The sequence below is a fragment of the Tribolium madens genome, unplaced genomic scaffold, assembly GCF_015345945.1.
Source record: "Tribolium madens isolate multiple individuals breed KSU strain unplaced genomic scaffold, Tmad_KSU_1.1 Scaffold_96;HRSCAF=242;Tcas5.2_LG5, whole genome shotgun sequence".
NCBI lineage: Eukaryota > Metazoa > Arthropoda > Insecta > Coleoptera > Tenebrionidae > Tribolium > Tribolium madens.
In genome coordinates this window covers 10,659,559-10,672,357 of record NW_025401068.1, presented here as the reverse complement: position 1 = coordinate 10,672,357, position 12,799 = coordinate 10,659,559, and the positions used below count along the sequence as shown (strand labels likewise).

General features: G+C 34.4%; 1 protein-coding gene across 1 annotated transcript in view; it reads left to right on the top strand.

Annotated features, from left to right (window-relative positions):
* LOC123012562 (26S proteasome non-ATPase regulatory subunit 1) overlaps nucleotides 1-12,799 on the top strand; it is a 39,313-nt gene that overhangs the window by 7,606 nt on the left and 18,908 nt on the right. Inside the window, exon 9 of the mRNA XM_044410574.1 lies at nucleotides 600-664. Within this exon, the coding sequence (XP_044266509.1) occupies nucleotides 600-664 (65 nt within the window). The remainder of the gene's footprint in view (nucleotides 1-599; nucleotides 665-12,799) is intronic.

Sequence of the window (12,799 nt, the reverse complement as noted above, 5' to 3'; positions counted from 1 at the left end):
ATTTTCGTAAATTCAAATTAATTCTGGTATTTCTAAGAAATTTAACGTAATTTTGAATAAAAATTATTTCCGATGATTCTAAAAAGAATTTCAGTAATTCCAGAAAAATTCCAGTAATTCACAACTAATTCTAGTAATTCCAAGCAATTGGTATTAAATTCCAAAAATTTATACAACTAATGGGAATTAGTTAACTCTGGAGATTTAACTTGCATTGGGAAAAAACGTGCAAAACTCAGTATTTTCTTGTTTGGGCTTAAATGTTTTTGATCCGCCACAGGACCCATTTATTTAAATCGAAGGAGAAAAAACTTGGGGCTTTAAAATTTTATCGTTTTTCGTATCTACAAAAGAAAATGTTTCCCTTGCGTTTTCTCTAATTGTAAATAATACCGCACGTTTTATTTTTGCTTCTCTTCGCTCTTCGCAAATTAAATTTTTATGCCAATTCTTAAAAATGTATAAAGTCTCACAAAAAAATCCAATTTTGCGATCGAATCACTTAAAATTATAAGAAAACACCTATTGTGCTCAAAGTATTCAAATAGGAAGGTGTTGTTGGTTTTAATTAAAATCTAATCTCTTGTTGAATTTTGCAGGTGTCCGACGTGAACGATGACGTCCGTCGTGCCGCCGTCACAGCTCTCGGATTCCTTCTGTTCAGGTAGGAATTTGATGTTGTTTTCACATCGCTTTGCATCCCATAACCGTAACGTGATTACCTCGACGTTCTTATATCGCAATTTTTACGAACGAACCTCTACTCCAGGAACATCCGGGCTCAATCGATTATCTCTCCGGTTTGTGCGAAATTTTTTACCAAAACACGATTAAATGAGGTTTTTGCAAATTAAACGCGACGGAACGGCTAGTTGGGAGGGTTTCTCCAGGGGAAAATTGCGTTTTAGAGCGGGACGTGTTGTGTGTGTTTTTTTTGGAGCAATAAGGGCGCACTTATGTCTTAACAGGTGCTTGAAAGAACGTTATTGGATTTTCCGGGAAGTCCGAAGGTTAAGGATTACGGTTCGATAAGCCACTAATTAATGTAATTGGTCACTCGGGTTAATTAATTATCCATTTCAATTAATTTTTTATAGAGGGTAATTATAAGTCAGGATCGATGTTTATGGACATTGTTTTCATACAAGGAGTTATTATTAGTTTTTGTTGTCTTTCGAATAATTTTGGGTTACTTGGACGTTGTGGTAAAATAAAATAAATTGAGGTTTTTTAAATTGGGATTAATGTTGGTTTATTTCGGGTTAAATGGGCTCTAATTTTGAGGGTTGTTTACTAAAAGTTTGTGTGTTGAGACATATGTAACTCTATTAAAAAAATTGCGGAAACTTTTATTTAGTCCACGCGTTAGCAGAAAAGTTTCAACTTGAAAAATATTATATTTTGATTTAATACACAACTAAAATGGTGTTATTGTGAATAATACAATGTAATTATTTAAATAAGCATGAATTTTATTAAACAAAATTCAAATATGAAAACATATTCATTAAAGAAAACATTTATTTACACAAATTTAACTAAGGATTAAAAGTGATGTTTTTGCTCACGTTTGGCTTCAACATATACTATTTTATTTGCAAACGTGAGTAAAGAGCAACATAATAATTTGCAAGTAAATGAACAAAAAAAACAAGACGCTTTGCAAGTAATGAAATCATAACACATGGATTAGTATCGAAATTTGTGTTAAGATTTTTGAAGGTGTTTGTTAATTTAATTAGTACAGTTAGTAGTGCAAAATGTCGAATGTTGATAATCTACAATATATCTCTTTAGAAATTGCTGAAACAGCGAAAGAGACAACAATGGTAAATGTCAATAATGTCGTGGTAAAAACACTTTATTGAATATTGAAATGTAAAACTTTTACTTGTGACATTTAGTCATAAAAGTGGCCACTTTTGTGACGTTTGCGCATAAAAGAGATTAATAAATAAAAATAAATGGGTTTATCTAGAGATTGTAAAAGTCGGTATAAATTTTGAAATTCGAATTGTTTTACAGCAAAATAAAGAATGATGTACCTACCATAATGTAATTATTAAAGGTAAATATTTTTTTATTCATGAATTCTAGACATGCTTTTTAAAATACAATTTTTAATCTATTATTAGATGCAAAAACGAGAAATAATAATATATAATTTATCTTTGATTTTGTATAGGTATTGAGTGGAAAACCATATTTTGTTGCCAGTTTTCTCCGATTTTCTTTTCCAGTTTTCCCTTTGCTGCATTTCAAGTTTTCTTTGTTATTAAACGATTAATAAAGCATAGGAGAAGTTGTGGGCAGCCCCTCTGTATACAGGGTGTTTATCGGTGTGGGTTGGCATCGTCTCCTAATCAATTTCTGATGTCGTTGTAAAGGTCGATATAGGTGAGGAGGCACGAACTAAGAACATAAGCCAGACTTGGGTCCGGGGCGGATTTCCCGTCTTATCTTCGTCTAGAGTACGTGTTCTACATGTCCTTGATCGTCCTCCTCGTCGAATTAATTTCAATAGAAATTGTTGCCGAAAACCGACACGCACGTTTCGTGTAACTCACACACACAACATCCATCAATTAACTGACCTAACAAATTAATCTGGAGATTGCAACAGCAGCCGACTTGGAAATCGATCTTGGAAATCGAAAAAGCTTAACACTCTCCTGCTTTGTTTAGGGGTTCCGGAAAACTAATTTAAATAATGTCGTAAAGACAACAAACGACTCCTACTTTAAAACGTGGGAAAGCGACGCTTGTATTTTCTGGAAAAATATTTTTACAGTTGCGCAATATAATTGTTGGAAATGGATTTTTTTTCATTTCTCTATGATGGTCATTTGGAAAAAATTCTGCACGTGATGTGAATTGCGTCAATTCCAATGATGCTAATAGTGAAAGAAACTGACGAGGCATGTAATAATAAGAAAAGCTTCTATTCGAATATGTCAAAAGCATGAATTCGCGTCGAGGGACTAAATTATAGAATGAAACAGGGGAAAACTTGTTGCGCGGTTTGTTTGAACGGACTTTTAACAAATGCGATGAAAAACACGAATTTGTTTCTTTTACTAGCCATAAATTTTACGATGATTGTTTTGTTTTATTATTTATCTTGTTAGGAGTTTTTAACGGTCTGGGTCGACGAGGTAAAGGAGCTTTTACGGACTTTTTATTATGTCAGAGAATTTTTTTGTATCAACTTATAATAACCGGAAATGGTGCATGTCGAGTCCCCCATGTTAGATAATTGAATAACCTCATATAATGCGTCGCTTCTGATTTAATCAATTAGCAAATCTTGTTGGTGGCGATTTAACCTCATCTCCTTATCTCAACCAATGATGATTTCGGTTCCGTTTCAACACCTTTCGCCAAATTAACTCGATTGATGCTCTTATCTTTTCTCACCACACGTTCGTCTCTATCGTTGGATCAAATTGCTTTCTGGTTGCAAATGCACTCGCAATAAATAAAAGCCTTCGAATTTCCATCACAATGGTTGGCGTAATTACGAACGCCACTTTTGCTTTGTACGAAAGCCCTAGAAAAAAAACCCACACGCTTTTTCTGTGTCGTCGCCTACGCGAACTTGTTGAATCCGACATGCGACCAACGTCCCGATTTAAAACTGAAACGGCAACCGAGTTAATTAAACCGCCGCGAAACGTGGCCCGAGTTGAGAAACGATCCGTCGATAAAATGCATTGTTTAATTAAAGTTTTGTTGGAGAGAAGAAGCTCGTAAATTCACAAGAAAAGACTAGCGATAATAATTAGCTTCGCACACTGCAATGACTAAAAATGTGAAGAAAAAAATCTGAATTGGCGCATAATTTGATGATTTAACAAAGGTACGACTTGCTGAAATCAAACCAATTAAAATTTTAATGACGTTTGAATAGGATGAAAAGCTGCTGCCACAGCTAAAAGCGCGCAATTGAACACCATTAAGTATTAAAACTACACGATAAAAGCCGACAGGGTAACACTTTACAATTTAATGTCAAACTACAACAATGGGATTAAAAATTATAACATCAGAACGGATTTGTTTTCAATTCGACGAAAATCATTCAAGTTTGCAATTATTTTATATCACGCGTTGAAAAATTACATTTTCTCGTTTAAATGACAAAGTTGTGTATGGAATTTATTTATAAATTGTTTCACGTTTTAAATAAATTGGACAAAAGCAATTTTTTTATGTGAGATAATCGAAATTTTAAATTTTGAATATACAGGGTGTTATTGTTACTAATTTAAACAGCTGATAGAATATTCAATACCATGGAAAAAGTTTTCGATAAACATGTATAGGAAGCTACACCCTCTGAAAGGGGTGCGTTTTTTAATGAGTTTTTCCCAATATTTCAGAAGTGTTTTTTCCTCTCTGTGTGGTTTCACCTTCAGAACCTTTTTTTCTTCTCTTGTAATACAAATAACTATTACAATTTATGTTGCAGACCTTAAACAGCATTAAAATTGAAAAAAATATTTTTTTACCCTGATTAAAAATTTGATCTTTGAGTTCATTTAGGTATTAAAAACATTTCCAGGGTGGCTCCCTTACATAATATTTTTCGCTGCATGTTCGTAAAAACTTTTTATTGAATATTTTATCCCTTGTTTAAATTTGTAACAATAAAAACGGAACACTCTGTATAGAACGACGCTTTACTGTCGTATGCAAATGTTCCGCCGTTCGCAAACACGCATTTATGCCATATTTTTCAATCAATGTCGAGACGGATACGAATTGAATTTTTCATGTACTGGAACAGATTTATTGCCAAAATTATCATAATTTTATTGTATCGATAACGCGTCTCTTGTCATAATAAACCTCAATTTTATTACTGAAATGTAGATTAATCATGTCGACGATAAAATTAAACTGAAAAGCGCTGAAACAGATATTGCAAGGAGTAAAAATAACAATTCAGGCTTCAGCTGTTCCTGAGGGATTTTCAGGACAATATACCTCAAGTAAATTTATAATGAGTGAAATTATCTCGAAAAGTCTTACTCTAATCATGACTTTTCTTTTTCTCTTTCTGAAAGAAAAAGCTTTTGTTGCATGCAAATTGGTGGCAACCTAATTGAAAACAAGTAACTTATCTGATCCAAAATGTTAATTCTCAGCTTATGTTTTCTTTATTCCATCTACTTTCCCCGACAGATTTTCTTACAAAAGAGCGACAATGTTGCCTTCATTATACTAAGAGCAAGGATTTTGCTTTTCGGTCACAAACATCTGTCCCGAGAAGGATTTATTTGTTCTTGTTGTGTCACTAAAATGTGGTAATTTTTTTCGTATTAATTCTTCTATGAAAACTTTCCACTCAGTTGCTTATAATTAACTTAAATCCATCTAGTCAGAAACTCGATTATCTTGATTATAATTCGCTAAGGCGTCATATATGGCTTTTAATGTAATAACATCGCGAATTCGCACCGTTGCATCCTTTATCGGAAAAAAACTTGGATGTAGTAGGTATAAGATATATATAAAAGCAGCTCGCATTTTCTCGAAAGTTTAGTAAATATGGGACGTGAAATTGGATTCAAGTTAAGAAAATACGCTGAATATGAGCTTCTTGTGTAAACAAGTTTTGCTGTGTGTAGAAAGCTTCGGCTTGAAAAGCACACACATACACACAGATAGAAAGAGACCGTCGAATAACTTGTGCCTTGCAAACTTGCAAACCTATTTATATAACCGTTTACGTAATCACATTATTGTCAGAAAGCAACGAGCAATAAAAAGACAGACCAGTAAAAATTTTAATGAAGGAAACGGCATACAACTCAGGTCTATGTGACTTTTCAACGGCTTTAAGGGCGCTAATTAATTATCCTGGGACTGGGTACTAATTCGGCGGCGCCATAGTAATGCCCTTTCGGCATTCCAACCCCTACTGATGTTGTTATTTGATTTAAATTAGTTTCGTCTGATGTTATTGCGAAACTTGAAAATTACAACTGGCAGGTACGGAATACTGCCAGTAGTTGGCAGAATTGAAAGAAATTGGCCTCAGAGGGTTATTTAATTTTTAAACTAGAATTTTGTGCTTAATTGCTTCAACAACTTGACTTGATTATTTGTTATAAATATGCAGTAAACAATCTCGGTCACTTCTCTGTGAAAGCTTGATTTTCTTTTTGGGGCACCTGCCTTCGATGCAGTGCCGTAAACGGAGCGTAAATGCGATCTGTCTTCATTACTTTAACAAATTTGACATGACCCCATCTCGGGCCATTGTGTACGGCTGACTTGCAACGAAGAAAACGCCATTTATTACCGTCTAGGGGATGGTCAAATGTGGGAGATTGATTGCGAGAAAATTTGAATGAAACTACACTCGAAAATAAGAAGGGGTTGCTAGTAATGTTCCCGTTAAGCGTGTCGGGGTTTGAATCCCCACACATAACATAAAAATAACGCCTACTCTAGTTGCCAACAACCACACATGGGTACTTTACGAGTTTGATGTCACATTTCGCCACCATTAACGTTTGAAATTCCCGGTTTTTACGAGGGAACGGCGCCGTTAAAACTCGCTAATTAAATCTGTTTTTGTTCGGTATTGAATTTTTTTCAGTGTCGGTTTTTATCGGGTGTTTGTAAGTGGAACGGTCCATCTTTTCGTCTCCCAATTATTTACTCGGACAGATAAATTGCTCAATACTGGGGACCTAAGAGGAAACTTCCAATTTATGTTATGGCCAAGTCGGAACCTTTCCAACTTCCTGCCCCGTTCTTGGACCCGAAACCACATCAAATGAAAGTTTACTCTAATTTTACGCCGTTCCGGGAAAAAGTTTAACGCTTATTGGAGCAGTTTCGATAATGACGACCATCAAAAGAACCGGGAAATACATCGACCACACATTTAAAAAAAATATAATAAAACTGCGTGTATCGCATAATCTCTCCGATTTCGAGTGGATTTATAAGAAAAATATCATTTGCGATGCACGTTCGAGGGCACATAAGCCGGCGCAATTTATTACAAATCGGCTTTGGTGAACAAATACAAAGAATTTCCGAACGTGTCCATCCTTTACCAATAAATTATTTTTCTCGAATCAGGTCACGCTTTCGCTAAATGGGTTACGGGCAAAAACAACCAAACCGGATGTTCATCACTGATTGAAACACTCCTACTATTTCTTTGCATCAATCGCAACTTTCCAAAAAATATTTTATAATAAAAATAAATTTGGGGGCGAAACTGGTGGATGCGCCGGATTATATTGTGTCATAAATATACAGGGTGTTTGCGGATTACGAGCAAATATTATGAAAACTAATAGAACTCAAAAAACAACTTTTTTATTTTCAAATTTTGTCGAAAACATCATTTTTGAGTTAAAATTAAAAATAACTTGAGGATAAAAACCCGTCTCTGCCTATGTCTTAATACGATATTTACATTTATTTATAAGACAAAAACTGTGGGACGTAAACAACGTAAAAACAAAAACATTCAGTGATTAATGATCTTTGTCTTTAGTAAAATTTGCAATTTTTTAGCACAGTTTACCCGAAAGCGTGTTTATAACTGACTAAACTAACGCGTGTAAACACCTGATATTTTTTGTGTCCAAAGTTATCTCTTTTTTGTGCATAACATTTAATGCAAATTATTTTTATTAATATTGTTACTTCCACCCGACAAGGACAGACACAGTGAAAATCATTGGGGGAAAAGATGTGGAATTTGTTTGGTCTTCACATTGACGTTTCATAATGAATTATTTTAGTGGTTGGAATATTTGCTCGTAATTCGCAAACACTCTATATAAAATATATTGCAACGTCAATAACATAAATTTACATCGTTTCAGTAGAAATTCTAAGCGAAATACGACGTTTCATCGTGTCGAAATTAATATTTCAGGTGGTGGAATTGGCGCGTTTTCGTTTATTTACTGGGTAATAAAGTTGGGACGAGTCGAACTATTTGTATTTTACCCCTGTGATAATATTTTTGTTTGGGTTTTGCCTGACAGAACGTTATGAATATTGTAAAAGTTTGTTTTATTAATCGTAAAATGATGGAAATTGCAGTTGGTATAAGTTTCAGGTTGTTAAAACTGAATTTATTTTTGTGTTGTTTTTTTTTTTTAATGAATGTGGGAATAAAGGTGCGAAAAAAATTAATGAAAATGGTGGAGGCGCCGGGATAATGAATGTATGGCATTTTCTCTTATCTTTACAACTGAGAATAATGAAATAAAGACAAATGTAGAATAAAAATTATGATTGTTCTTTTATTACATATTTTTACGTTTATCATAAAATATTTAATTTTTGTGGTTGTTTTTTAAAAAATAATTGTATTTTGCATTTCTCTGCCCGAGGATAAAGACGTAATTAAGTTGCAAAAATAAGATTCCAAGTCGTATATTTAAAACCGGAACGACAATAAATTGTGTACATTCAAGCATTCCAACTTTAATGAGTTTAATAAAGTCGTAATCGATAACGAGTCATTATAAATCCTTTCCTATTATCCTTTTTAATTGCAAGGAATGATGAATGTTCCAGTTTTTCTCTTCTTTTTAAAACAGACCATAAGTTTTTGTTACTCGAAGCTAAAAGCTCCCCTAAGAGCAGCACTACCCACTTTATTATTTTGATATCTGCGTCGAGTTCATATTTTTTGGTGTTCTTTTGACCGTTCCCTCATTGTTATTAACAAAATTGTCATGTCGTGTCCTTTGTACTTCTTGTTGCCATAGTTGTGTTTTTGTTCTTGGAATTGTGATTTGAACAAAGAGGAGCGTTTAATGATCGTCATTCTTTAACATAAAGACAAACTTGCTAAAATTTTGCTTTGAATGGCAAAGAGTTGGGAGGTTTAGTTTTATTAAAAAATTATGCGTGGGTCGTGACGCCGTTTCATGTTTAATAAATGTTATGAGGAGGTTACAAAGCGCGTGTTCGTTTTTCCATAAAGATGATCTTATTCGCGTCTCAGGAAAGAGATCACTTGTGGAATGGCCGTGATGTGATTTTTCATTCGTTTTTTTTGAGGGATAATTTGATTACCCAAAGATGACTTTCGCACGGAGGGATTTAATCTTGTTGAGGAATTAGATAACTAGAAACTATTAGGGTTTTTTTAACGGCCGGGCTTTTTATAAATTCTGATATTGTCATGCATTCGGTATTTTATGACGAGACAGGAAGTTGGAAATTGATTTCGAAGAGGTGTCTTTAAAATTTATATGGAAGAGGTATGTTCTTAAACGTGATGGGTTGTTGGCACGTATGCCAGAGGCAGTTTTTTACCTTTAAAGGGGATGAAATGAAAATTGTGGATGTTCTCGGAGATGCTATGAAATTATTAATTTATGACCACAGAGGTGAAGTGGTTATGTCTACAAAGTTTTGTTTTTATTTCATTACTTTGACTCAATAAAACACAGTTGTTATTTTCTCGAGAACTGTTCTAGAACTATTTCATTTTGTAATACTTGTTCTGTTGGTTGCAAGTTTTATTTTATTCTCTGCTTGATTTAATATTGAAAAAAGTTTGAGAACTGATGATGCAAACTAAGTCTGTCAAAGTTTTTGGCACTTTACTTTGAAAACGTAGCAGTGAAGCTTTTACGTCTCTGTTGACACAAAGCATGGAATTTCATTCAATTTAATATTAAAAAGATTGTAGGAGCGTAAATTATGTTTTTAATTTATTAAATTTCGTAAAATAAGCCTTTTGCTTTTATGTCGAGTTGAATACGAAATCAGGATAAACACATGAAGGATTTATGGTGTTTACGGGAGCGTAAGATTACCTTGAGGATTACATTAGTCTAATTATTTTACCCAAAAATATTTTCAAATCGTGATGTTTGTGAATACGTAAATTATGTTTATTTTTATTTAAGAAATTCGATTCGATACAAGCAGGCGAAAAGCTTTTATTCCAAGATGGAATGGAATTTTCAATAGAACTGTAGTTATGAATAGAAGTTCAGAGACGCGCGAATCGCTGAAAATAAATGAAGTCGCGTTCACTTTATTTGGCCATTTGTGAAATTAGATGCTAACATTAGATAAACTAGCGCAAAAGCCGTTATACGAAACAACCAATTAAAACATGTATATGCGCGACTTTATAATACCGCAAAATATTAAATTATGACGTCGAGTCAGATGCCACATGAAATTATTAACTTTTCATCAATTATGCAGTTAATTTGTCGTTTGAGCGAAGTCGACGTTCCATATCCGACCAATAAACTTGTCACAAACTCTCTTAAGGAATTTTCGTTTATTCGAGAGACTCGCTCGATATTTCAAACTCCGATAGTTTGGCACAAAGCAAGTAGTATATGTTCCAAATTGCCATAAACAATTATTGCTAGGAAACATTTAATTTGCGTAGATTTGTTGTTGCTTGGCAACTGATATTTTTGCTAGTTTCCGGGTGATCGATCCTGGCATTGCTCCGGTGCGAAATCTCTCACCTTGTGAATCTATCGCCGTTTCCGGGCGTTAAATGCAGATAGATGGGACCGTAAAAGCGTCTAATATCGGCGTTCTCATTGTCGATGCCGGGACCGTCGGCGTCGCTGGACAAAAACCCAATTTCAATGAGTCGAAAGCTCGTCACAAAACGCGTTGTCGAGCGTTTCATCATATATAGGAATCGAACGTAAATCGAGATGACAGGACAGAAATTGGAAGCGACAACGGCAGCAGCAGCAGCTCACCTGTCTTAGAAAGACGCTGCCAACTGCGTTGTTATTAATTAAAGGGGTGGCGCGTGTCATGAATACGACGGGAAATGTGTGCAGTTTTAGCTGGAATTAAGTTTCGAGATCGCAAGATCACGACGAAATTATTTAAAACGTGCGTCCGGTCGTTGGACGGGTATTATACGACGAGAGAAAGGGAGGGATTCGATGGCCGATCCGGCCGACCTGAACAAATAATATCCGGAGAGATTGCGGCCGAAAAACCTAATACGAGTGGACGGTCGTCGAGGGACCTGGAGCGAAGTGCTTACCATTTGTTAAATTATGCAAAAAAACACTTTGTATTGTCTTTTTTATGACAAAATACAAGAATTTACATCCTGAAAAACTATCCCCTGAGTTGCGTGAACAAAATAGAAAAAGGTAGTTGTGTAACGTTGTGAAATTATAAGTTTTATTATTGAACACAAAGAGAAACTGGTTAATATAAAAAAGAAAGCATCCAGGTGAGAATTAGCAACAAAACATTGACTAAAAATTTACAAATAAGTTTTAGGAAATAATGGCAAACTTCTAGAAACACGTTGTACTGAAAAGCAAACGCGATCATTCAATAATTTTTAAAGTATTTTCGTAACATTTGTATAATTATGTATTGACTGAAATAAAAACCAAACCTCTATGCAATAATGACCAGTCCAGAAGAAACGTTTAAAAGATTAGATGATTGTAAATTTTGTAACTTTTTTGTTTCCGCATTACGAGCAAATATTGTAATCACTAAAATAATTCGTTATGAAAAGTCAATTTGAAGACTAAGGTTCAGTTTCACATTCTAAGTTAAAGAAGCTTTAAATTAAATATTGTTTAGAATGAGTGTACAGACTTGTTGACAAAAATTTCACATTCTAAACCAACATTAACTTTAAAATCTCTTTAAATCCATTATGAAACTGGCCTTAAATATCATATTTAAAAAATTTGTTTTGTTACGTGGAAGTAAAAATATCAAGGAAAATAATTTGCATTGGATGTTGACTGTGAAAGTTTTTATACACAAAAAAGGGATAACTTTGGACACACAAAAATTATCAGGTGTTTACACGCATCAGTTGTAAACACACTTTCGAATGAATTGTGCATATCGATTGCATATCAAGTTATTATGGCCAACTACGCAAACGCCGAGTTAAGTAGTGTACGGGCGTCACTTCCAAGACCGATTTTTACTAAATGTTTGGGCATTGATTATTGAAAGTCACCTAACTGGGTTTCCTTTTTTTACCTTAACGCCGCTTAACTGGATTTTTTGGAAATCTATCTGATGGAGGACGTGTCCATAGTTTTTTTCTTATGAATAAACGTAAATATCGTTTTAAAACATAGGCGTAGACGGGTTTTCGGCTTCAACTTTTAATTTTAACTCAGAAATGACATTAGTTCTATTAGTGGTTAGAATTTTTGCTCTTAATCCGCAAACACCTGTATTAATTTTAACTGTTTCAACTATGTGTAAGCAAATTTTTCTGTTAAAATCTTTTGTTGCGTCACTGGTCTTATCGATAATTGCCGAGAATGCCGTAGAACACACCCGATCTTCTACATTGAACTGTAATGATGCAGACAGTATGCGATAAACGCGTTAATATGTTCTTGTTAATTAGAAGGTTCCCTGGGAAACACATCTAACCTAAATAATTAATCGATACTGCAGATACCTACTGGCAGTCGAAATGGTGACCCGGTTCTAAAAAAAGAACAGATTCACCCATTGTCGGGGCAACAAAACTTCCCAACAAGTATCAACAGACATTTATCAGTCCTCACTCAGTGGACGTAATAAACATTTTTCCCTCGAGTTTCGAGCCAGATAAAAGTGGATAATTCTCGACGTTACGAACAGACGAAAAGAAGAGCAAACAACGAAAGACCGTCATATTTTCAGACATTTACCGGAAGTTTAATAAGCCGTAATCGCGTCCGAGCTTTCTCTTATCGCCACGAAAGGTACAATTTTTGTTAACTTGAAACGTGCAACGGATTTTTTGATGCGACTTTTAAACTCGACATTGCCGAAG